General features: G+C 41.2%; 1 protein-coding gene across 1 annotated transcript in view; it reads left to right on the top strand.

Annotated features, from left to right (window-relative positions):
* Positions 1-27,033, top strand: part of ltk (leukocyte receptor tyrosine kinase) — a 52,090-nt gene that overhangs the window by 23,074 nt on the left and 1,983 nt on the right. The window contains exons 6-28 of the mRNA XM_069718167.1: positions 819-944; positions 2,540-2,689; positions 3,168-3,268; positions 3,400-3,560; positions 4,370-4,464; positions 6,564-6,635; positions 7,080-7,254; positions 8,460-8,610; positions 8,838-8,966; positions 9,545-9,701; positions 12,221-12,406; positions 12,916-13,014; positions 15,697-15,858; positions 16,029-16,142; positions 20,061-20,247; positions 20,374-20,464; positions 21,451-21,515; positions 23,045-23,174; positions 23,309-23,406; positions 24,143-24,235; positions 24,460-24,561; positions 25,941-26,075; positions 26,913-27,003. Of these exons, the coding sequence (XP_069574268.1) occupies positions 819-944; positions 2,540-2,689; positions 3,168-3,268; positions 3,400-3,560; positions 4,370-4,464; positions 6,564-6,635; positions 7,080-7,254; positions 8,460-8,610; positions 8,838-8,966; positions 9,545-9,701; positions 12,221-12,406; positions 12,916-13,014; positions 15,697-15,858; positions 16,029-16,142; positions 20,061-20,247; positions 20,374-20,464; positions 21,451-21,515; positions 23,045-23,174; positions 23,309-23,406; positions 24,143-24,235; positions 24,460-24,561; positions 25,941-26,075; positions 26,913-27,003 (2,870 nt within the window). The remainder of the gene's footprint in view (positions 1-818; positions 945-2,539; positions 2,690-3,167; positions 3,269-3,399; positions 3,561-4,369; positions 4,465-6,563; positions 6,636-7,079; positions 7,255-8,459; positions 8,611-8,837; positions 8,967-9,544; positions 9,702-12,220; positions 12,407-12,915; positions 13,015-15,696; positions 15,859-16,028; positions 16,143-20,060; positions 20,248-20,373; positions 20,465-21,450; positions 21,516-23,044; positions 23,175-23,308; positions 23,407-24,142; positions 24,236-24,459; positions 24,562-25,940; positions 26,076-26,912; positions 27,004-27,033) is intronic.

The following is a 27,033-nucleotide window of genomic DNA, read 5'->3' on the forward strand; positions in this document are numbered from 1 at the left end:
ACCGGATCTGAAGTTCTTAAAATAAAAACAAACTACACAAAATGCGTGTCAGTGAAACTTGAAACCAATCAGGCAAAGTTGTTTTGTCACTGATTGAGAACCATCTCAATCAGTGCAGCCAGAGGAGAGCAACTGCAGCGCCTGACTCAGAAAACTGCAGCCATTGTGCTGCTGTTAGGTTTGAACGTCATGTGATGTTGGGACATTTTTCAGGACCGACTAAAATCAGACAATATTTTGAGCCGTCATGCATTGTTGTAAATCTATTGTGCATCACGTGAAGTCAGCGCTGCGCAGCGCCACATGAAGTTGAACGCACCCTTTCATTTGGCATCATAGGGAAAGCACAGATGTGTTATTGATGGCTGCGTTCCACATAGGTGAGGTCCTGCTTTTGGGCATGTTGCTTCACTGTCTTGATTTACTGGGACACTTTATAGAGCCGAGCCATCAATAATACACCTATGTTTTCCCTATAAGGTCAAGTCAAAATGTCTGCTGTGAAAAAGGTCGGTGGAATCGACCAGGATCCCAACCCGGTGGTTTGGACCCCCAAGTGCCTCTCAGATTTATATTTATCCAGGACATTTTCCAGGACAAAAGGTTTCATTTTCCAGACTTTTCTCTAAAAGTTGTACCTCACCAGGCCTCTGAAAATGAGTTAAATGACATACTCTCCGATGTGCAATTTACGATCAGACATATCTGCTCTGTATCAAGAAATTGCAAAGAATAACATTTGGGATCCACTGATGTCGACAATATGCAATTCTAGTATTGTATAATCATATAATTGTTTTGTATTTGCTGGGATGCAGAACAACAGATCGCAGCCTGTGAGGAATCTTTCCACTGTGAAAGCTCAAATGCCTGCATCGACCAGAGCCAAGTGTGTAACTTCCACACGGACTGTCCTTTAGGAGAGGACGAGGGCTTCATCTGTGGTGAGTTTTTGTTTTTTTCTTAATAAAATCACAGAATGCAGAACGATGATGAATGATTTTTAACGTGGTTTGATCTGCAATCTCATTTGCTGTATAAAATTTAAATCCAGGATAAATTGTTAATCTCTGACCAGAGGCACCAGATTATTTCATGCCAAGGGCCTTTACATAATTTATTTGAAGTGCAGACTGTTACTATTATATGGACATTTAAAGTGGGAAGCCTGAGTGCACTCTGTGTCCTTGAATAATTTCCATTTAAACACCAGTATGTTTTTTTTGTTTTTTTTCCATTAGCTGGAAATTGTGTCATGGTATTTGTTGTAATTTGATATGCTAAACTCATTTTACAAGCCCAAACGTAGGATATTCGAGAGTTTATTATATGATACTCCCCTTGTGGATTGTTAAATGTTTTAAAAAGTATGCTGCAGGAAAACAAGCGTTTTCAGATGGTCAACAGGACCTCATATTTTCTCCCCACTGCACAGTCTGAAATATTACACTTTAAAAACATCAATCATTCTGCATAAAGAAAAACACTTCCCCACACTGAAAGTCCAAAGGCCTTACCTCACACAGTAATAAAATCAGTGGAGTCATGGCTATTTAGAGTTCTTGATTTGTGGATCCCTGGGGAAAGCAGCTAGAGGCAGTGTAATTTTTTCAATGGGCCCACAAATAAAATCCATCTCATGTGAATGCTCTCTTCCCGCTAAATATATATTATGCTCTATTTGTGAAGTTGAATGCACACTCAGACATTTTATAAATCACTGTTTGTCATTTTACCAAGTATAAATTGATGTAAATCTCTGTGAGCCCAGTGGAGAGATGGCTGACAGGTTTAGCACAAAGACTGGAAACAGCAGGAAATAGAGCCTTTTAACATCTTTCTTATTTACATGCAAGTTTAGCGCTTAAATGAATAGTTAATTTTGGGAAATGTGCTAATTTGCTTTTTTCTTTTCGAGAAAACAACAATTCCCGAAATAAAGTTCAAAAATATGCCAATAAACTTCTCTAAAATTCCCTCTTTAATGTTATATTTTCTGGTTGTTTAATCCATACACAGTCAGAAATGAAGATACAACAGAAATGTGGTTTTACTTTAACTAAAAGTGTTGGTCTGTGTTTTCTCTGCGTGTATTGTGATGATGTAACTAAAGTTGTTAATGGACTACTGTATTAAAAGGCCAGTTTTCAAGTGTAATAAAAAAAAAGTGGAGTTGTTAAAAGGGTTTAAATTTAGAAGTTGGCTAACTTTGTCTCTTGCTTCTGGCCTAAAACTACAAGCTCTCTGAGCAGGATGCAAAAATTGGCTCGTGCGACTGTGGGTCGCAAAACAAGCACATTTCCATTAAAGGCTTGGAGTGGTCAGGACCTGTAGGTGTTCTGTATAGCAATTATATCAAGAGTACAGTGAAGTGTGGAGAGTAAAGGTGCACACAGACAAACAAACATTTGGATTCAGCTGATTTCTCTAAAATACAATTCTTGCCTTGGAAGAGGAGGCATCGGGGGTACACGATGGACATTTTAGCAGATTCAGTCTCCGTTGCAGCAAAATATGAAAACAATGTGCTTCCTCGCAGATTCTCTTCCATTTGGCTCCTACTGTTCGTTTGAAGGGGATTCATGTGGTTGGTCGGTGTCCAGCCCACACTCGGGCTGGAGGATGGTCGCTGGAGATGAGCTTCTGGAGAAAGAAGACATGCAGGGTGACACTCTGCAGCGTACCCCAGGTTGGCAGTGTTTGTGTGTCTGTGCAGTGTTTGTGAATTATATCCTAATTTTATTACTATTCCTCTGGTGAATATCTTGCCAGTATGATAAGTTATTGTGGTGTGGTGACATGGAAACTACCCAAATTTCACATGTTCACATTTCTAAGTGTCAACATTTTTTTATTTATTGACTTTCTATCTGTAGCCAATAATAGGAGTGCCTAGTGAGATTACTACCATATGAATTCGCACTGCATGAGTATTACGAGTTCATGTGGATACTTTAAAGCCAGCCACTATACACATTTAAGCTAATGGAGCATGAAATTGAATTGGTCTGAATTGTTGTTATTTTATATTCTGCAGTCTACACCTATAGATTAAAAAAAAAAAAAAAAAAAAAAAAAGGTTATAATTTACGGGTTAAGAATACTAAAAACAAACTATGACTCACTGGTAAATCTTCTGCTGTGTCACATTTATTGTGCACACCCAGGGCACTTCTTGTTTCTGCAGGTAAGAAAGAGTAATTCCCCTCATGACGCGTCCATTCAGAGCTCTTCTTTCCCCCGTCCGATCTCCACTGCTGCTTGTCAGGTCAGTTCGTATTAATCATAATGGTTCAGTTCTTATTATTATATAATTGAAGTATCTTTGTTTCTCCTCAGCTCTTTTGTTTAAATCATATCAAATGTGTCTCAAACGCTTGATATTGTCTGTTTGTGTAGATGCGTTTCTCCCTGTACCTGTTTGGAAACTTTAACGGTTCGTTGCTGGTGGCGATAGAGGAGAATGGGACCAGCAGCACGCCACTGGTCTGGGAGAGAAATGGTCACTGGATGGATGACTGGGAAGCTGTTGCCCTGCAGCTGACCGGCCTTGATCATGAGTACGTAACACTGGGCAACATTTTTTTTTTTTTCTCCCCCACAAACTGAAATAGCTGGACCTTAGAGGGTTTCTTCTGCAGAATTTTATTGTGTTGAATTTTGCTGCCAGGGATGGTCTTTAAGTGTCAGAAGGTAGAATACTTATTCATTAATAAGATTGGGGGGGGGGGGGGGGGGGGGGGGGGGGGGGGGGGGGGGGGGGGGGGGGGGGGGGGGGGGGGGGGGGGGGGGGGGGGGGGGGGGGGGGGGGGGGGGGGGGGGGGGGGGGGGGGGGGGGGGGGGGGGGGGGGGGGGGGGGGGGGGGGGGGGGCAATAGGTACAAATGTACCTCTAAAACATACAAGTGTTTGATTTTCACCTATATCTGGCCTCAGGAACAACCGTCTTTAGTGTTACTGCCTTTTCATGGTTATTTGAGTTTACTAAAACAAAAATACCACAGGTAAGAAATTCTGAAAACATATTTGGATTCAGCATGCATGAGACCATTGAAAGAGGAAAATGAAAGGGTCGAGGAGCTGCAACAAAAGAATCAGACATGATCTCCTGTGTTTAAAAGATCACTTATAATTTAACTTGAATTGCGCTATTACAAAGCGCTGTAATGTTTTTGCATTTGTTTGGTTTTCCGTGTCTGTGATGCTGAAGGTTGAGGATGTGTGCATACTCTAGATTGGTGATGAGAAGAGAAAACTTGCTGCTCTGAAGACTATTTTGACTTTGATTCTTTACTCTGAGCAGTTCAGTGAACATATCCAACCTGAAGTCCTGTAATTCTCTGATAGATACGGTATTTGCTTTGCTTCAGGTTCCACGTGAAGGTGACAGCTGTGTGGGAACACGGCTCCACTGCTGACATCGCACTCGATGATATTGCAATTGGAGCAGCCTGCTTCAGCACAGGTAATCCAACTTGCATCACACTATGCTTGAGGCTGTTAATCTGAAACACAGGTAGCCGCACGAATCTCTGCCTGCCTGACTGACATCTCTCAGTGGATGTCCAAACACCACCTGAAGATCAACCTCGACAAGACTGAACTGCTTTTCCTTCCAGGGAAAGACTCGCCCACCCTCGACCTGACTATTGCCTTTGACACCTCCGTGCTAGCCCCGACCCTGACTGCTAGGAACCTCGGTGTGACACTCGACAGTCAACTCTCCCTTACTGCCAACATTACTGCAACAACACGTTCCTGTAGATACATGCTGCACAACATCAGGGGAATACGTCCCCTTCTCACTCAGAAGGCGGCGCAGGTTCTGGTCCAGGCTCTGATCCAGGTTCTGGTCCAGGCTCTGGTCCAGGCTCTGGTCCAGGTTCTGGTCCAGGCTCTGGTCATCTCACGCCTCGACTGTTGTAACTCCCTCGTGGCAGGTCTACCTGTTAGTGCCATTCGACCTCTGCAGCTCATCCAGAATGCAGCAGCTCAGCTTGTCTTCAACCTCCTAAATTCACTCACACTCCTCCTCCTCCTCCTCCTCCTGCTCCCCCTCCTCCTCCTCCGCTCCCTTCACTGGTTAACAGTAGCCGCCCGCATCCGTTTCAAAACATTGGTACTTGCGTAGCGCGCTGCGAACAGGTCGGGTCCAGTCTACATCCAGGACATGGTCCAACCTTACACCCCAGCCCGCTCCCTCCGCTCTGCTTCTACCAATCGGCTTATCGCTCCCTCGCTGCGAGCTAAACACTCTACAAAATCACGACTGTTTGCTGTCCTGGCTCCTAAATGGTGAAATGAGCTCCCCAACGACATCAGGACAGCGGAAAGTCTGTACATCTTCCACCGTAAACTAAAAACACACCTCTTCCGACTTTACCTTGAACAGTAGAACTTTAGTAGCTTAAAATGTAACTTACTGATAGAACTTTGTAGTTTGGCTTTCTTGAAGAAATTGTATTTTCTTGATTCTTGTTGTTCTGGGTTTTGTACCCTCATGGTTGTAATGCACTTATTGTAAGTCGCTTTGGATAAAAGCGTCAGCTAAACGAAATGTAATGTTAATGGTTTACCATGAATTTTAGGCACTAGGCATGATGTAAAGCCAATAGCAAACAAAATGTTCTTGAAGGCTAACCATCTCTCTCATATTATCACATATCATTACTTTCAAAACTTCAACTGTGTCTGTGCACCTAATGAAATCAATCTGCCGTTAAATGAGATGGAGAGCAGGAGGAGTACATGGAGTCCTCCAGACAGCTGATTGCTGTCTTTTGCTCAGGGCTGCAGTGGTATTTAGTCATTCGTTTGATGACCCGTCTCAAAAATTGGGTGCGAACCAAAGTTTCATGATTTGCAGCCAATGCAGTACCGCAATATGACAATCGTGTGTGCCAACATTCCTGTGTCCGTGTCGTTGCACTTTGAATTTGAATTCTCACAGTCATGATGGAGGTTTTTTGTTTGTTTTTTTTACAAATATTTTTGGTACTGAGTGATAAACAGATGTGAAAGGTCTGTTTTTGCTTGTCCATGATTTAAGAGAAAGATGCTTTCAAACGAGGGACGCACAGCGGTATATATGGCTGTTGCACAGCTCCAGTTGGGAAAGACTGGAACATTTTCTGACTGCTATCAGGCATAATTTCAGGATGTCAAAGCAATTTAAAAAATCCCTAACTTAGAACGATCTCTCTCCCTATTTATGACCTCTCTCCCTGATGGGATCTTGTTTCACTGTTCAGTGTAGAGGCTTGTAATGTTGAGACTGTGAAGACCATTGTTGCTTAATCAAATTTAAAGACACCAGATTTGTTTGAGGGCTTGGCACAGGACAATGCACCAACTTTATCACCAATAAATGGACAAAGATGCCTGTGTGTCCGCATTGTGGACGAGGACCAAGAGGGAAACATATTCATGATTTTTTTTTCCCGCTCAAGAATTCATCTCAGAAAACCTCTCTTGTTCATCTATAAGACTCTTTCTTCTTGCTTTCAGTCTGGATATAATTTATGATCCAGTGGAGTGACTATAACTCCTTTTCTCTCTGCTCAGATCTCAACTCTCTGATTCCCATGGCAGACCTGGAGGATTTCTTAAGCCCCCTTCCGGAGCCGTCGGCTTCAGGTACCACATAGCTCCAGCAGTCACCTTGGATACCTTGTGAATTCCTGCACCATCCTTATGTTTACTGTGTCACACTCTTTAATCCATTTGTCGTGCAGAATTTGCATAGCAGGTGCTGGCTTGTACACTCACAATTTCTCTGATGCTCGAAGGTTTATCTGCCGTGTCCGATGACCAGAAGCTTTTAATCCATTTTCCGTTCACTCACATTGGCTAGCAGGTGGTCAATGGAATTTCCAGTGACTCTCGTAGATGCAGAGCCATGCACTTGTTTCTGTCCTCCAATGTTAAACAGCTTATCTCAGTCTCATGTAAATCCTTTCTTGTGTTTTTGTCCCTTTTTTTCCGACATAAATATACAGTGCATAAGTTTACCGACTCGCTCAATTATTGTAACGTGTTCTCACTGCTCTTGTTCTTCCTCTTTGTCGGGCTTTTTTGTAGAGGTTTCTCTCATGGCATGGTGGTTTAATTCATGCGGTGCCAGTGGACCCTACGGCCCGACCCAAGCCCAGTGTGACAGCACCTACAGGAACAAGAATGTCAGTGTGACCGTGAGGAAAGAAGGAGCCTTGAAAGGAGTCCAAATGTGGAGGGTTCCAGCTACTAACAGATACCTGTAAGTGACAGAGGAGACGGTGGTTATGCTCAAATTACAAGTTTAGTGATATTTTTTTTTTTTTGTCAATGAGAAGAAAATCATATCGCCTCGGCTGTAAAACAGCTGTGTTTATTGACAGAACTTGATCGAGGAGAGACAGAGTGACGAGTGTAAAGGTGTCTTGTCAATCTATCTTTAAGTTCCTAGCCTCCCAGGTCCAGGTAATATTGTCCCCCACAATCTTCTAGATTTGAATCTGGTTAACCTTGGAAAACACTTCACTGTCTCAGTCTGAAGCCGTAACCTTGGCTTATGGCAACACACAGTCCAGGAGGACATAGCCACCTCATGAGCTGGGAAACTGGATTAGATAGAGAGACCTGATTGTTGACACAGGAAGACCCAATGATGAATGAAAATTCCTTTTACTGTCAGAAAGTCCTATGAACTATCCTATCAGCAATTACTGAATTTAATCCTTCTAACGGATCAAATGGTCATTGTGTGAGTGTGTGTGGGAATGAAAGGCAAACATGCTGTGTGAACCTCTAAGCCAAAGAGGTGCTCTATAAGTGCCACATATTCCTCTGTGCTATCTTGATTGTAGTCCAGAAATGATTAAAAGCACATAACTGAGCCACGGTATTGTATCGAGACGTTTTTTTTTTCTTGGTTATGAATTTGACTGCACTATAGTTTATTGGAAATGGAAATGCAAAATGAGAACGGAAATTTCTCTTTTAAATGCCTGATTGAAATCTGTTTTCTTAATAACTTATATGAATCCAGTTCATATGAATTCCTCTTTTTAAACTGTATTTTCAAAAATATTTTGTATTTCCTTTATTTGTTTGTGAATTAATAAATACATTTTTAAATGATGTACTTATGATGTCAGATCGAGACTTCAGGTATTTCATTGTCTTTGCACAGCCAGCCAAGGGACCTCATTATCGACTTACGACATAAGATGAGGCAACACAAAAGTGCTGAATTACTCGGCTAACTCACACTCATCTGTACTTCCCTGTGAAGATCAACTTCATGTGTGTTTGTGAAAGTAACTCTTTTGATCCGTGTCTTGTGACAGATATCCATAAGCAAAGGAGATGTTTGCTTTAAAGTATTGACGTCCCCCTGTATATACTGTGGAGGCTGAGCCAGGAGCAATTTCTTTCAGTCACAGAATTCAATTGAATTTTTTTTGTAATGATCTCCCTCAGGATCTCTGCTTATGGGGCTGCGGGAGGAAAAGGAGCCAAAAACCATAACAAACGCAACCACGGTGTCTTTATATCTGCCATATTTCCTCTTGAGAAAGGAGATGTACTTTACATCTTGGTGGGCCACCAGGGAGAGGACGCGTGCCCCGGGGTGAGTAGGGTGAGCGTGAGGACAGGCTGGAAGGATTCATTGACATGTGTGCGATGTCCCAGTGGGATCTTCTTTCTTTTTTTTTTTTTTGCCATAAAAAGGAGAGATGTGAGTGACCTAGATACAATTTTCTTGCCTGCTGGATTCATGTTTTTGTGAAGTCATGCTTTTTTTTTTTTTTTTTTTTATTTCCCTCTGGAACGTCTCCTTTTCCCCACATGGTGTAGAGAAATCTGCACACCCGGAAGATCTGCCTGGGAGAGTCGTCTGTGATTGAAGACAACCTGAGGGTGGAGGCTGGTGCAGAGTGGGCTGGGGGAGGAGGCGGAGGAGGAGGGGCCACTTACATCTTTAAGGTGACACAACATAGTTTGTGTTGTCCCAAATGTGTGTGTCCCTTCTGCGGGTTTGTGTGTATGTGTGGATAAACATCAAATATTTCTGCAGGCATATTGAAATGATTCAGTTCTGTCTTGCACTCTAATCCATGGGCTTAAGTATAGATTGGGAATAAAGTATGCGAGCTACTCTGCACATTTTCTCACTTTTAATATGATCTCCATCAGCTAACCTCCGGAGTATCAACGGCCCAAATTCAGCTCTCTTCTTTTCTGCTCTTTCATGTAGCTACTCTCCACCCAATATTGGGAACAGGATTTTCGAGTAGCTGAATCCCACAGGATGTGTTTTTCAACTCTCCTGGGTGTCTGCCTAGAGTACCAGTGGCAACCTGGAGGCCTTCCAAAAAAGCTTTTCTCACTTTCATTATGATCATCTCTCATCTGTAGTAACATTGGGATTTTTCATTTTGCTTTAGTGTTTAGACTGATGATTTGTCAAGGCTCTAACCCCTCTTACATTTTCAGTAAAACGTTGAGTGCACTCAACATACACCGTCAGAAACGAGTGAGTTACTCTGATGTGGCCTTGTCAGATGGAGGGTGGCGAGCTGGTTCCTTTGCTGATTGCAGCGGGTGGAGGAGGAAATGCCTACCTGGAGGATCCCGAGTCCAGTCTGGACCAGATACCACTGGAGCAGTACGAAAACAGCACTCTAGTTCCCAGCACCAACGGTCAAACTGCCACAGCAGGTACCACCAACACTTTAAATGCTATGTTCCCCCAAATCATAAAATGCAAATGATCTCATTTATATTTTTATGTATTTTATGTTTTTTGTCATTAAAAAGATTAAAGTATTCCTGACATTTTCCATGGGGACTTTTTTTTTTTTTTAAAGCAGAAAGTAGTTTCAACTCTTTGACAGAGAGATCTAAGAGAAACAGGGGCAGAGTTTTGGTGGATTTTTTTTTTCCAATTATTTTATTGGACGACTGGTAACGTGCAATCCAACAGGCCTGACTCAAACCTGGGAAGTTGGGTTGGTTGGCACCTGAAACATCTTGCTTTTAGATTTTTATGTTCTTCAAAATGTGTAAAGGCAATTCATAAATTTCAGTTCACATCTTCATGGGCGCACAAGAAAAAACTTCTGTCTTTTCAGAACATTTAGGACATTCAGGCTTTGTAATAGAATTTGATGCAACACAGTATGTGCAAACTAATTTATATAGAAAAGTAGCAATCGTAGTTGTTGTTCTTGGGCACTGATGGCTGGCTCCAGACTCCCACTTTATGATCAGAGAGAAGTATGCAATGGGCTTTGAGCCTCGGATGACAACAGGATTTGCTCATTGAAAATGAGTGAACTCGCAACGTTGTGTGATATTGTGATAAGACATTAAAACCTGGGCATAGAGACGTGTTGGTTGAAGGACATGAGAGGATTTGATTGTTCTGTTTTCACACGCTCAGAGCAGCGCAGGTTGGCATGCACATGTGGGCTCTCTCTCACACAGCAGCCTGTGTTTGGCCTGTGGATAATGGGATGTATCTGGATGTTATATTTTAGTTTCCTGACCGGTCTTGCCCTTTGAAGCAGGACATATATGGCTGAGAGGTCTCTCTTTTTGCTCCTGGAATCGCCTGCCGGAACATTCTTAGTAAATCTCCTCTGTCCAACAGAGTCTCAACAACATCTAGCAGCTCATCTTATTGAAACTTCAGCGCGACTGTCTGGATAAAGATCTGAGTGTCAGGGGAGGTATGTAGCTCTGAGTGCGGAGCAGAGGAGATCTGAACTGTGCAAACTGAGTGTTTGTGAAATGTGACTGCCGATGTTAAAAGTGGTCATCCTTCCGTCACGAGACTCGAGCTGGAGGACAGATATTTGATCTTGGATCGCAGTGTGAAATTTAAAGAATTTTATAAATTTGCTAAGGCTTAGGAACTCCTGCTAGACATGAGTTATTCATTTAATGCTTTTGTCTGCCCTTCAGTGTGGATTAGAGGCTTTGATCATTTGGTGATTGAAAATGTATATTTTTCATTGCAAGGGGTCTCTGTCTTTATGCAGCACTTGATGAATTCAGAAATTAAATTCAAGCTTTATATATCGACAAAGCCACAGAGAAACTACATTGAAGCTGTCCTTGACATCAGTGTCTTAAGTGGATGTTAAACCAAAAAAAAAAAAAAAAAAAAGGCTTTTTTTTTTTTTTCTGCCTTTTGTTTCACGCTTTTTGGCAGACTGAATGGCTGAAGCTTCACTGTTGACCCTCTCATGTCTGCCCACCAGCTGCCTACAAACAGAAACAAAGAAGCAGCTCAACAAAACAAAAGCTGTTGAACAAATCAAAAGCTCTGCGTTGACATTCCCCACTCACTTCAGTGCTGTCTATCTGTGCTTTTTACACTCAAATCTCCAGCTAGATGTGCTGACATCTTGTCAATCATAGTCTCAACATGACTGAGCTTCTTTTGAAAATCTTGCCTTTTACGAGACGTATCATTAGGTTCCAGCACAGTGAGCAGAGTCTGATTTCCAGCTCTCGCTCACTGATTGCATCTGACTCAGAAATGTGCAGTTACCAGTAGTGACTGACCAGTGCCAGTGGAGCCAGACACACAGCCAACACTACAAGCACCGATACTCAATGGAAGCTCAACAACTGGCTATTGGCTTGGTTTGGGGATGACATCACTTTTATCACTTTATCCCAGACTGCAAAGAAACTTAATGTAACTTGACAGGAAAACTTTTCACATCAAGATTAGTTTACTAGTCACGAGCGTTATACGCCTGTGAAAATAGTTCTTGAGGGATCTTTATCTGAGCTGAGAAAATTTCTTATTCATTTATTTAAATATGAATTAGTTGATAAAGCTAATTTTAACCCATGATACTGTTGAAGCATCTAATCTATGTATATTAATGCATATATAGCAACGGATATATTTTAGGTATAAACTATAGATCTGAAAAGCAACAAGTGACTAAAGCTACCAGATAAATGCTAGGGAGCAAAATGTACTATGTTTCACTCTGAAATGTAAAAGTTAACTGAAATGGAAAGTAAGTCTAAATTGTGTTTAAGTACAGTACTTGAGTAAACGTACGTATTAACTTTCCACCATTACCTGCAGGCTAGTTTTGTGAACAACAATCCCCTTGCTGCATCTATCAAACAAAGGAGCCAGTCATGTCTCTGATTTCCCTGTACATCCAAGGTAATACCTCTGGACGTAAATCATGTTTGTTTAACTAAAGGTGGAGGTGGCGGCTGGAATGACACCCCCAGTCCTCACCTGAGGGCTGGCAAGTCTCTGGTGGAAGGTGCAGAGGGGGGGTCCTCGTGTCCCCTGGCACTGTCCAAGCTCAGCTGGTCAACTTTTGGGGGTTTTGGAGGTGGAGGTGGAGCCTGCACGGCCGGAGGTGGTGGAGGAGGATACAGAGGTAACAATGCTGTCTCTTTTTTCTTCTTTTTTTTTCGAGCTGTTTATATATCACCTGCTATGAAAAGTCCAGTCTTTTCTTTGATCTGTGGATTTTACTTCTTCTCTCTCGCGGCCTCGTTTCATTTCAACCACATCTAAACTTCTTAAAAAAACTAATTATTTTAGTGCCATCTCTGTATTTCTTTAAATATTTAGCTGTGTGTAGAGTCATCTGTCAGAAGTTTTGCAAGTGATATCAAGAACTACTATCCAGTGCAAATGGATAGTTTGTCAGTTTGTTGCCATGGTAATCATACACAGTAATTGTACATTTTGTCACCGTTTATCGCCATGCTAAAAACCTGGGTTGTTTATTGGAAAAGAAGCTGTGGTGACAACTGATAAACTCACTTATAAACATTCTGATAATCATTAATTATCATAATGGGATCAGAAAAGTATTGATATTATTTGTAAAACTGAGTAATGGTAGAATTTACAACATTATTATTATTTTTTTTTTGACAGGAGGCGACGCTGCGCTGACGGATGAGATCACAGCCGACGGTCAGAACGGAGTTTCATTCATCCATCCAATGGGAGAGATATTCTTGCAGCCTCTGGCAGGTCAGACTCACATTATAATGACATGTTTATATGTTTGAAAGATAATCACTAAATCAAAGGAGAGTAGAGAAGAGCAGAGGATACGAGAGAGCAGGAAGCACATAGCACCTTTTGTTGAAGACCATGAAAGGCTGTTGAGCCTTTTTTAAAAGCTTGTAAATAGACCTTTAGCTGATGTTTTTTTGTTTTGTTTTGTAAAATTAGATTGGAATACAATAAAGTACAGCAGACCAGAGTAGACTGTCAGCTTTGGCAAAACGGATCTTCTGAGCTTTGTCCGGGTTGAGAGATAACTGGATTTAAACTTACTAGATTACTAAAAACACTTTTTATAAGCAAAGCTGAGAGAAAGAATAAAACAACGGCATTGTCAGTTGCATGCGATAATTAAACTCAATTAATCGCCTTCTTGACTTGGCTTGAAGTTTATTTGGGGTTAATGAGAAATATAAAGCGTGGTAACTGTGAAACGATCGGAAAGGGTGAGATTAACTTAAACAGAGAGAGACTAATGATAAATATTAAGGTTAATCAGAAGAGAAAAAGCCCGCTTCAGTCTGAGGTTTACAGTTTTTATGACTGGCCAGGTTGGAGGCGGGGTCAAGTGTCCGATGACCAATCACCGAGCCTGCTCTGAAAAGAAGGAGAGCGCTTCCATTATGAAAAGGGCTAATTATTAATTTTGGTATGGCTAAGAATAAAGTTCATTATTCATCCACCATGACTAAAGGTAAACACTTGTTGATATCAGTTACACAAACACTTAATACAAGTTCATATTGTCAGCCAATATGAGTAACAAAAGACAGGCAGAGAGTCTGCAGATGAACTATATAAACATTACTTCTAAACATCAATAATATTTGCAAGCGTTATTAATTTGCATGAGAAACAAACAGAGAATAAAACCTTAAATGTGCATTATAGTTTCAGCTGAAATACTGAGTTTATCATTGTGGAGTTGTAACAATGTTCAACCGTAGAGCAGCAGACATTAGTTGTCTGGATAGTTTCACCTTGTGAGGCTGACAGAAGGGTCAGAGGTCAGCTGGTTCAAACCACGAGAGGGAGTCACACCCGAGCCGAAACGGGATAAAATGTTTATTTGACCTGGTGAGTTTTATGGCGTGAAAGCTTTTGGGAGTTTATCTGTAGATCAGTGGTGTCCTGCGTCATAAGTTATTGTGACTTCAGGATGACCTGATGCTCTATGTGCTGAAGAGGATGTCTTGCTACCAAATCATTTTGACCAAAAAAGTTCAATTCGAGTAGATTCAAGTGAAGAAGAATACAAAACAATGAAGACCAAACTCAGACCAAACCAAAGAAGCAAGTAAAGTTACGATCCGTTTTGTCCAAACCAGATTGAAATAGAATCCGGTTGAAAAAGGTTGATGGTGATGGACGTGAGATGCAGAAGAAAGTCCCAGAGAAGGTTTGTAAATGGAAACTGGGTGAAGATTATTTGATCAAACTAGAAGAGAGTAGACTAGAGCAGAGAGCAAACTCGATCTGCATTTGGATGCAGTTGAAATGTCCAGAAAAAACAAGCAAACTTAGTTTAGTTTTTTTTTTTTGGCAAACTAGAAAAGAATACAGCTGAATAGAATGGACTGCAAAAACATACCGGATGAATAAAGCAGCTAACTGGCGACAAGTAGTACTGGTTCAAGTTTTCTTGAAAAAACACAGATGTTAAATGATAAACAGACGTCACTTAGAAAATGAAGGTTCAAACTGATGACAAAAATGACGAATTGTATTAAAGAAGTTATGACAAAAAATGTCATACAAAGAAATTAAGTGGGAAATTGGTGTGATCGGTGTGTAATATTTACATGATCAATCAATGAAAACTGCAGGCTCAACCCAAACTGAGACCCGAACTATCTAGCTGAACATTTAGGCCTACCTGTGATGCACGAATATATGGACTGTTTTTGTTTTTGTCATTTGTGATGACACTAACGACCATCTGATTCTCATTATTCATCGAGAGGAAGAGGAAGGCGGTCAGCTAATTCGCTGCCTCATGCAGCATGTTGCCTTCGGCACCAACAAACAGACCTCCATGCTCATGTGAAAGACGTTGCTGTTGTTGTGCAGATTCAGTCATTGTGTTTGAAAGTGACGACGAAGCAGCACTTTCAAACACAATGACTGAATCTGCAACATAAAACACATACGTGAAAATAGAGGCATGATGCAGGATGTGAAAATAGAGATATTAACAAAATAATAAGGTTTCAAGGCAAATATGTTATCTGTAATTAAATTATATTCTCGTCTTTGCCTAAAGCCTGCATTGCCTGTCAATCTTTGTCAAGAAACAATTGAGCTCTGTTTGGGTCCGAATTTAGAGTTTAGAGTTTTTCTGAAGACTTGAAACTTAAATGAAAGGTAATGAATATTCTTTCTTTTTCTTTTTTTAAAGAAAGTATTTTCCCTTTTCTTGTTCTTTTTTTTTTTTTTTTAAAGGTAAATAGTTCAAACAGCAATCCACGGTATTTTAAGGAAAACATCATGAAGTGTAATAGGAATATAAAACAAATACAAAAATAAATAAAAACAAACAGAATATCACCCGACCGTAGAGTATTCTGCCTGATGATCTAACAAACACTTTTCCTTCTGGTGTTTGTGTTTCTTTATTTGTGTGTGTGTGTGCATTGTTCCTTGTAGCCATGGAGAGTCACGGCGAGTGTGAGATCAAGGTGCAGCTGAACTGCAGCCACTGTCAGACACAGAGCTGCAAGCGAGAGGAAGATACTCACCTCGTCCTCTGCCTCTGTGACGACGATGAAGTCCTGGCCAGTGATAACGTTACATGTATCGGTGCCGTAGGTGCGTTCTTACCCTCCAGCAAACACTACCTTTTCTTTTTGACAACATCCATGAGGTGTTAGAAGTTCATTTTAATGATCAATCCTACAAAATTATTTTTCAACCTAAACGGGTCAAAGGTTTTGTTGTAGCCTGACCTTCTCTCCTCTCTCCTCTCTCGTCTCTCCCAGCCGTCCCTCGAGGCTTCGATCCGCAGGGCCAGATGTCGACGTCACTGATCCTGGCTGTCGTGGTCTCCACCATCGCGAGCGGCATCGCGCTGGTCTGCACCGGCGTCATCCTCAGTAAGAGACTCCTCCAGTTCTGTGCGCAGCCTGTGCCCTCGACCTTCCACCGGCTGTGAGCACAGCTGCGCATACGCAGGCTTCCAGATGTTACCAACAACAGAAACGTGAACAGCTTTGTTAAGTGTCGGTCTAAGTGCCCTTTGCCGGCTGCGCAGCGAATGGTGGTTGCGATTTATTGGAAGCGAACAGCGAGCGCAACAGGAACACTTTTGTTTCAACCTTGTTTCAGGCGATGCTCTCTTATCTCTGATTGTTTGTAAATGCAGTATAGATAAGTCTAAAGAGTGTGAAACAAGATTGCAGATAAGAGGTCATATAATGAAGGTCATTTTTAGATATAATTTTGTTTATATGCTGTATTTAGTGCCTGCAGGGGAACGATTGCGCTCACAGAAGCATGAATCGGTCGAGATGTGCTGTAAGCATCTCACTCTATGATTTTAACCTGAAAACACATCGCTGGCCAAAAAAAGCACAAGCAGAGAACTGCTTTAATTACAAAGTTTCTCATGTGTACGGATGTGCACATGTAACTGAGGCAGTAATTGTCAGCTGTTATGATTCAGTGGCTGAAAGAAAAATCGGATTATATGATGATTCTACAGACATGAAGATTGCGACCATTTGAGAAAATGAAGGACTGTGATAATAGATTTCAGTCATTTTGAAATGTGCACAGAGACAATCACAAGTTAAGCTGAACCCACGGGCATTGACTCTTTATGATATGAGTATTAGGATATAACAGGAAGAATTCAGCTATGATACAGCAAAATGCTCTTCATACAAAACACTGTGATTTGCAGTATTTTAGAAGGTGGAGTCTGTTTCTGAATGAAGGAATAAAAACGTCCCTCTGTTGGTTGTAAGGTTTTAGTCGATCTGAGCAGACTGGACAGCCAGGTATGCTGTAAAATACTTTACTGATGATTCTTGTGTAAATCTGTGCCTTAAAATAGGAATAATTAGGGAATTAACAATTAACCATTTTGTATCGCTTTGATTTTCCTACTCTGTGGCAACAGCAGGAAAGACAAAAAAAGAATGATGATTATAACATTACCTAATGACACTAATGTTACATTAGTATTTATGTCAAAAGCTGCTAAGCAAATATCGACTTGTATACTAACTCTTGGTTTATGAACTGCAGACACTTTGTATGAATACAGTTGGTGTGCAGTATTAACAGCAACATGTGCCGTGATTTTGCAATAATATAGGACAGTGAGGGATTTAACAGCTAATAACAGTTTTTTTGCACCTTTGTCGCCGTTCTGACAAGCGCATGCTGCAGATAATTGAGAAGGGAATCCTGAATCTAGCAGTCAACCCACTAATCTTCCAACAAGTGCTTTTGAAGGTGTTCAGACTCAGCAGCTTCTCTCTCACTGCTGTCCTTTCCATAACCTCGCTGAGAGTGCTGAGTATTAAGTGTAGCTTAGCTGTAGAAGACTTTCTTTCCCACAGTGAAGTTTTGGTGAATCTAAACTTTGTGTCTGGGCCTCTGGAGAAATCTGCACTGCACTGACTTCCTGTGAAATATCAGTTCCACTCTCTGCTCTCTGGACTCAAATGCCGTCTGACAATGAAACCAAGCAGAACAAAAGCTGTTTGGGTTTTTGACTGAAATAATTCATACAATAAACCAATATGACAGTTTCAAGGCCTCAGCAAGGTCATTTCTATTTTTCAGCCAAGACTAAAGCAAAATATTTGAGAAACTTCAGGGTCAGTAAGAAACACATTTATTGCTCTGCTATTTGTGGACCTTAGAAGAAGATTTCAGATTATCTGGTCATTCAGTTTTGGGATTTTCAGTGTAGCTGTTGGATTACATTTATCAGCAAATTAGACAGAAATTTTGAAGCCTTATCTCCTGATATCTAATTTAATAGATTAGCTGGGCATATTAAAATGAGAGCTCAGGACAAACTGTACACAAACAGGACACATAAAGAACTGTTAAATCACCAGTATGTTGTTTGCTCTGATAAATTAAACTATATTAAAATTGGCAGTTGACCATTATATCTTGATATTGGTTGTGTTTGCTAATGCATGTATGAGCTCCAAACCGGGAAATTGCTGGTGTATTTTCATCAGTTGAAATAAGAGAATTTTTTTAAATAAATGGGTTGTTCCTTCAAATGCAAAAGCAAGCAACAGGAGAGCAATGTGCTTTCAGGAGATGAGAGATTTCAGTGCTGATATGACAATCATATATATATATTTTTTTAAACTGGGAAATGACTTAGAAAAAAAGGATAAGGCGTTTGGGTCAGCCAGGCTGGCAGATAATAGGCATCACATGAATGTCCTTTTTAGATGAAAGACACCATTCTGTGTTTCTGCTCTGACGTTTGGAACAGAAAAAAAAAAAAAAAAAAAAAAGGACAACAAATGAAAATATAAAAAGATATTTAAAAAAATGTTTGAGGTTTTGTGTAATCAAACATAAATGGACTCTTTGGAATCAGAGTAATCAGACATTTATCCAGATGAGATGGTACTTGTATAATTACTGGGCAAAGCCTCTTTTTTTTTTTAATGGAAAATGGAAAAGCTATTTAGTGTGACTTCTTCACTAACTTCCTTGTGTGTAAATGTGTGCACTTGCAAGTAAATAAATCAATTGCTTAACAAAGGCTGATCACATCTGTGTAATAACATTTACATTCCTTTTTTAAAAAACATGAAGGAGGATGTATTGATGAAGAGCTGATATATCAATGGCTGTTAAAAAGGTTGCAAAACACACACACACACACACACACACACACACACACACACACACACACACACACACACACACACACACACACACACACACACACACACACACACACACACACACACACACACACACACTCTTCAGGTTTAATGGTGTCTCTTCACCTGAGCTCTCCCCCATGCAGGAAGGTAGTCTGTTCCCTGGGTGCCCCATCTCCTCCACCCTTCCCTGCCTCCGTACTCCCCACCTCCTCCGTCCTCCTCCTCCTCCTCCTCCTCCTCCTCCTCCTCCTCATCCTCCTCATCCTCCTTCTCCTCCTCAACGCTCCCCTCATCCCACCCCCCTGAGGCCCTAGCATCTGCACTGGGCGATGGCTCGACGGCACCTCTTACCTGCACGCAACGCCCCCCCTCCCTCCCTGGCAGACTACCAACCTGCATCGGGGACGTGGGCTGCCTCCATGGCGGGTGAGTCCAAAACTCACTGGCATCAAGACAGACAAGGAGCAGTAACCCAAGGAGAGCCCATCCCACACGCATCCCGCAAAACACTGTGTTTGTGTGCGTCGGCACTTAAAGGGAAGCTCCACCGATTTACACTCAAGGAGGCCTGTTTACTGGTCGGTCTTGGGGGATGCCACCTCATTTGTGGCTCCAGTTGGAGCTGTGCAAAGTGATGACACTTGCGTAAGTCGGGGCTCAAGACGACAAGCTAAGAAGGCAGCTCAAGTCTACATTGGTTGCTACTAACAAGGCTCATCTGTATCTCTGGACCAAACTGATGGCGTTCAGGGTTTTGATTGGGGAGAATAAAAAGGATAAATGTTCTTCTGCTGCTTCAATTTTAATTCCTTTTTTTTTTTTTAACATTCATTGTGGGTCCACCAGTGTTGCAGCAGTGCAATGTTAAATCAGTGGGATATTCTTTTAAGAATATAATGAACCAGTTTATTTGCTTCATGTTCCCACTAGCTGTAAGAAGTTTGTTTGGACATTGAAAAGCTACTGAAATGTGGCTTGGTCCCTTCTTGTGTTACTGCTCCTCCACTTAGCAGATAGTTGGGAAGGTGTTTTTCCTACATACATGCAAGTGAGGGATCCTGGTTACAGTTAGGGTTATGATTCACAGAGCCTGAAATAAAACTATCTTTATTTGTTCTTCTGTCTTGTCTTTGTCGGTAGTGTGGTACCGCAGGAAGAACGAGCTGCACGCAGTCAGGGGGCGTCTGCAGAGTCCAGAGTACAAGCTGAGCAAGATCCGCTCCTCCACCATCATGACGGACTACAACCCCAACTACTGCTTTGCCGGCAAGGCTGCCGCACTCAGTGAACTGAAGGAAGTGCCGCGAAAGAACATCACGCTTCTCAGGTGTGACACAAGATCAAAATGCCAGTTTGAGTTTGTGCTGGCTGTCTGTGCTGATGTCCGTTCTTCGTGTGACCGTGTGCTACTGCTTTCATTTCATCTGTTGTATTTTCCACTTCATTTCTTCAGGGCTCTCGGCCACGGTGCATTTGGGGAAGTCTATGAAGGACAGGTTCTGGGGATGAGTGGAGATGGCAGTCCTATGCAGGTGGCCATAAAGGTCAGTACACCCTCTGTGAAGCACACGAGGACAAGTTACACTTAAATGTTGGGTGATGGCTCCTCACCAGGAGTCTTCATTACATATAATCCACTCAACAACATCCCACTGTGGTGCTACTGCCTGTCACATCTAAAGGTCACACACTAGTAACAGAAGTGAAGACGGGTTTTCGTGACGCATTTATTTAAAGAACAGTTATTTGCTTTTTTTTTCATGCCGTGGCTGGAGGCCTTCATGCTATTTTACAATGACATAAAGTCCTGCTGTCTGTACATCCGTTTGTCCCCTTCTTGTGAATGAGATATCTCAGGAATACCTTGAGGAAATTTCTTCAAATGTAGCAAGAATGTTTACTTGGACTCAAGAATGCATTGATAAGTTTCTGGTCGTCAGAAGTCAATGTGACTTCATGTTATTCCCATTTTTGTGAATGCGGTGACATCATGGGTGCCCAACTTAAAACTGTGGTGACTGTATGGATATTCTGTGTTGACAGGTTGAGGATGTGTGTGAAGCATCCAGGTTTTAAGATTGGTAGCTGCTTCATAGCAACATCTATATTTGAAGTATTATCTGCTGTCTTGGCTCCAACTTTTTGTTCTGTCACAATCAGCTTTAGTGGACAAATTCTTTCAAAGATTTCACGACATATTTGAGTCTGGACAGACAAGGATGTGAACTGGTTGGTGGGAACAGACAACCTTAAGGTGGTAATTCTAGTTAACTACGTAATATGAAAATGTAATAAGTTGTCTCATGCAAAAATGAAATCACTGAGTGCAGAAAATGTCTAATGACTGAGAAAAATGAGAATGCACATTTGTTCTGTCAGATGACTTGGCTTCAAGCTACACGAAAGAGGGAAAGCTGAGTGAGCTCCACTTGGTGTTGCCTGCTTCTCAGTGCTCTACTGATTAGGTATAATGAAAATGTCGACGGCACACATGTCTCAAACTGCTACTCTGATTCTCTCTGCTCTACAGACTCTTCCAGAAATCTGCTCCGAACAGGATGAAATGGATTTCCTGATGGAGGCGCTGATTATGAGGTGCACCAGACTGCAACCCTACCCTTCGTGGACATTACACAACATCGTGCTGGCCGCCTTGTTCTTTTGTGCACGCACTGAGCCGCCCAGTGCATCTTTCTTATAGACCACCTGATATGTGGAACAGCAGCCACACGAAATAAGACATCTGACTTAGAGAGGATAACAGCTGGAAGCAAGTTATGCAACTTTACTTATTGGCAATCAAACCACAACTGCAATGTAGTGCACATGTTGTTCTCTAATATAATTATCCAAATCTATCATCTTATTATGTAAAAGTCCAATTAGTGAAAAACAAAGAACAATCATGTCTCTAGGGGTATGTTTTGATATCAGGAAAATACACTATTATTCAATTAAGTTAATTAAAGTTTATGACCTGCGGGTTTTGAATTGGTAGGCATAAGTCATCCTAAACATATGTTGGGGATTTTTGTCTGATTAGAGATATGGTTTGAGAACGACCAGAGTAAATCCAAATAAAAGAAGCTTTCTAAATTTAGATAAGGACACCGTTTCACCCCCATGTCCATACTTGGTATAATCCAGTTAGAAAAAAAACAGGTTTAAATAACAAAGCTGAGATCACACACAGACAGAGTTGCTCAGGTACAGTATGGAAGTTAGTCTATGACAAAAAAAAATACAGATTAAGCACAAAAACTTGACCAGCAATACATTTTTTGTGCACAAGCAAAGCAAGTTTTGAGAGCAGTCACAGAAGAACGACCTGTTTTAACAGTGTGCCGGAGCTTCATCACGTAGACACACAGAGTGACAAATGAAACATCATCCTGTTGAGTATGTTCGCTTTTTCATGTGTCCAAAAGCTTCAAAGATATGACCACGACAGCTAAGATACAGATGAAGACTGCCAGCAAATGTCACAGTGCTCAGAAGCACTGTGACATTTGCAGTGCTCAGAAGCTATTAACACATGTGGGGAGAATACTTTTAACAGAGCAGGCACCAAATCAGGATTTTTTTATTTTGTTTTATACTCATACAGTCCTGTTCACTTTCTAATCATCACTTGCAGACTGGTTAAAGATTGAAATGGTTTTATGGTGGTATTACAAATTTATTTAGAATAGATTTGTGTTGAGGAGACTACTGACAAAAGGTGCAAGATGTGTTCATTTTATTGTTTATTTAATGCGAATTTTGACTAATTTCAGCTCCATTTAGCAATAGACAATATAAAACCTAAATTAACTACATTTCACTGTTTTCAAATATTAAAACTGAAAACATATGCATTACATATAAAATAAAAAGCATTAAAAACCCTGTGAAATATTCATTCATTCCCCATCCAATGGGATGACAGCGGAGGGTTCACCTACACCTAGTTTATACATGTGTTGCATTTAGGGGCTGTAAAGTCAACTTTGCTGCATAATAAAACTGTCAAACACATGTTTTTTTCTCTCTCCTTTTTATTTTATTCCATTTTATATGAGAAGCACAGTCAAGTGCAGACTCACTAAACCAAAATCCATGTCATGTACTGTTTGTCCACGCAGCAAGTTCAGCCACGAGAACATTGTGCGCTGCATCGGCGTCAGTCTGAACATCCTGCCACGCTTCATCCTGCTGGAGCTGATGACAGGAGCAGACATGAAGAGCTTTCTGAGACAGAACAGGCCACGAGCTGTAAGTCTCTAATACAACTTTGTGTGTGTGTGTGTGTGTGTGTGTGTGTGTGTGTGTGTGTGTGTGTGTGTGTGTGTGTGTGTGTGTGTGTGTGTGTGTGTGTGTCACACTAAATTGAGCTGTGTTGTATCCAGGGCCAGACCTCTTCACTCACCATGCGGGAGCTGCTGCGAATGGCCAGAGACATCGCCTGTGGCTGTCGCTACCTGGAGGAGAACCACTTCATACACAGGTTCTGATCCACATACAGTTCTTACAGCGAAAACCTCAATTAAAATACAAGCTGAACACGGGAAGCATAAAAAGAAAATTTGATATCAGAGCTGTTGCTGTGGTCTGTGAGAGCTGCATGTAAAAATGGTTCATCAGCACTGGCTGAGAAGATATTTTGCTTTGAATGAAGATCCCTTCTACTGCAACCAGTTTTGGGAAGGCTACTTTTGTAATGTAGATCCCTAGTTTCCCTGTAATGAGTAATTATTTCAATTCATGATTGTAATATATAGGTATTATGAACAGTAATATAATGTTATATTATATTTGATTACTTAAGTTTTAAACAAAGCTGAAAAGTCCTAAAATTGAAAGTAGGTGGTGTAAGCCTCACAACATAACTCAACACTAATTACTGTCAAACTTTAATTAGATGTTCTTCAATATAAAATGAATTAATTTGGAATGTTTTTCAGTACAGATCACAACTGACTGCAGTGAAGGAAAAAAGTTCCCATAACTATTTCTTTCTTTCTAATTACATAACTGCAACTAATCAGAATTACATTTCTTTTTTAATTTAGTTACACGTAGTTACTTTCCAACACTGGCTGCAATGAAAGCACATAAACTGGTATTAGATTATTAGGACTTTCACAAACACAATGATGTTAACTTATCATAGGAATTTGGAGAGCTTTGGAGTTCAGTGTCATTATAAAGCTACATTTTGTAAAAGATGTCATGTTTTTCAGAGACATTGCTGCCAGAAATTGCCTGCTCACCTGCCCCGGACCGGACAGAGTTGCTAAGATTGGAGACTTTGGCATGGCGCGAGATATTTACAGGTTTGTATGGTGAATGGAGCACTATCACACATAGCAGAGCACACATGATAATTCATAATGATGCGTCTAATGGGAGGAACACTGGGCTGATGTGGTAATTTGAGGAACAGTTGATTCCCTACCTAATTTTCCTCCATATTATTATATCCATAGATATTTGCTCTGATCTTAACAGAACATAAATGGAGATTTGTAAATCTCAGAGTGCTGCCTTTCTTTCACAGGGCCAGCTATTACAGGAAAGGTGGTCGTGCCATGCTGCCTGTCAAATGGATGCCACCGGAGGCCTTCATGGAGGGAATCTTCACCTGCAAGACTGATACTTGGTATAAATATCAGATAAATACTTAATAAACACACCATGGCTCTACAAATATCCACAAAAGAACTGTTTTCAATTTTAAACTGGGTACAATTTAATTTTGTGTCCGTTTCAGACATCTTATTGTCATTCTGCTGATTATCATGTGTTTCTGCTAATTGTTGCCACCACATATATTTTTCAAACCTCATGATGTTCTTTTGGACAGTAAACAACTAATAGCAGATGTTGTTCTTGAAAATTTATAAAAACAGACTTGCTTTGAAAACTTGTTTTCTGTTTGCAGCCATGTTTAAAAGCCAAATAATTCTCTTGAGTGATGCACAGTATCTCAACACAAAATTGCACCTAATTTAAAAGGCTTTATGTGGTCAGTCGCAAGCACTACAAACTCAATATTCTTGACACCCAAACAGAACCAGACAGAGAACTCAACATATGAAGAGCTGTTCATCAAGAGAACATCTTTGCAAAGACGGAACGGCGTCTGTATTCACAACACTGAGCCAATGGAGTAAAAACCGCCCTATTCCCGTTGGCAACGCACAATGGCTGTAATGGCAGAGTCCAAACCGCTTCACCGGTGACAAAACAAGTCAAATATTTAGCACGGAGCAAACTGTTTCAAAATGTCACTTTTATAGACAGAAAGAAGGGTTTGTTTACGGAACAAAAAGTCTGAACTATACTGTTTAGTTGCAGTTTGAAGTCAAATGGGGAAACCACAACATAATAGATTTAAACAGTAGTTCATTAACAACTCATAGTCAAACATGTTGGTGGAAATCAGGTACAGTTTGACCCCAGACGCACACACGGAAACTAAAGTCCGAAGAGCTGCGGTTTTCCGTCATGCTTAAAGTTGTTTAAAAGAGGAATCTTTTTTCAGCAGGATGTCACCCTGAACAAAACAAAAACAAGAGCGCTGCCTTGTGTGGCTTTCAATTCAGTTAGCAGAACTCAGCAGCAGTAAACAACTATGGGAAAATGTGTAAAGAGCAAATGCATCAGCACACAGTCAAGGAGCAGAGAGCTGGAACTATCTGAATCATCATCCCAACAGAACACGGCGCTCTCACAGTTCAGGCTTGCTTACAGAGTTTCCAGGAGTACAATGGGAGCCGGGGCGTTTAGTTATCAGGCTCCTCGACTGTGGAGCTCACAGTCTGGGTTCAGGAGGCTGGCACGTTCTCTACTATCAAGACTAACCTTAAATAATACCTTTTTCATAAAGCTTACAGTTAGTGCGGGCTAAAACGACCTCAATCTATCCCCCAGCAATGCTTGTGTTGTGTTGCACTCTGAAGAACATTAGAGCAGGAAAAGTTTGGTATGCAAAGCGACACAATCCACTCAGTTGTTGATCTGTGCTTCCCCCTGCAGGTCATTTGGAGTGCTGCTCTGGGAGATCCTCTCTCTGGGTTACATGCCGTACCCTTGTAAAACTAACCAGGAGGTCTTGGAGTTTGTCACCAGCGGAGGCAGGATGGATCCTCCCAAGGCCTGCCCAGGGCCTGTGTGAGTACAAAGAAAATGAGCCTAGTCCTGGTCTTAGCTCGACTTTAGTTGCCTTCTTTGATATTTCCTCTCAGTGTCGGGCAGGTTTTCAGGGTGTTTGTTTTAAATTATTCCCGACCAAGACAGCAATAATGTAAAATGAACCTTGAGTTTGTAGAGTACACTTAGAAAAGTTTGCTGACATTATAGCTAAGTTTATAAAAGGTTGTTTTTCTTTGTGTGGCGCTATTCTTAAGAAGGGATGGTACCTCCACTTTGGATCGTACCTTTTACAAAAACAACTTTACACATAAGACTTTTAAAAACCAAAATGCGCATAGATGATGCCCCTGATGCCACACGATCAGCTTTGTCTTCTGCTTTTATTTTGGTATTGCTTTTATTTGCTGTAAGTTATGTTTGCTTCTTTCCCTTCCTAAAAGTGATCAAAAGAGCCAGACCCAGCTTCCCAGCATGAATGTATGGGTCTGACCACGCTCCACTGCAGAATGTTTCCAGTCGTTGCACCCTAATGGGCATAGACCTCGGGTTGATTTTAAACCCAGTGAAGCAGACTGTAACCAATCAGCATCGGCCAACATATGACACATGTTGTAGGCTAAAGGTCCTCCAACGCCGCCGATCCATTTGGAAATAAACACTTGACTTCAGCGTCATCGTACTTAGCCACCTGGTCTGCTTAATGGTCCACGCTTGGCTGAGACAACCTTCGTTTAAACAGAGTTTCCGGACTATAATTACAAGCAAAGACTTGAACCTGTGAGGATAAATTCAGATTTTCCAATACAGTTATGTTCACAGTCTAGTTTATAAGTTTGTGTCTGTAACTATTTTTAGCTATCGGATCATGACCCAGTGTTGGCAGCACTGTCCCGAGCACCGGCCCAACTTCTCAACTATCTTGGAGAGAATCAACTACTGTACTCAGGTATACTTCATCTAGTTATGTATGAATTTA

This window comes from Brachyistius frenatus, unplaced genomic scaffold, assembly GCF_029030835.1.
Source record: "Brachyistius frenatus isolate BFR_SWC_R1_liver_20210118 unplaced genomic scaffold, ASM2903083v1 Contig_187, whole genome shotgun sequence".
Taxonomy (NCBI): Eukaryota; Metazoa; Chordata; class Actinopteri; family Embiotocidae; genus Brachyistius; species Brachyistius frenatus.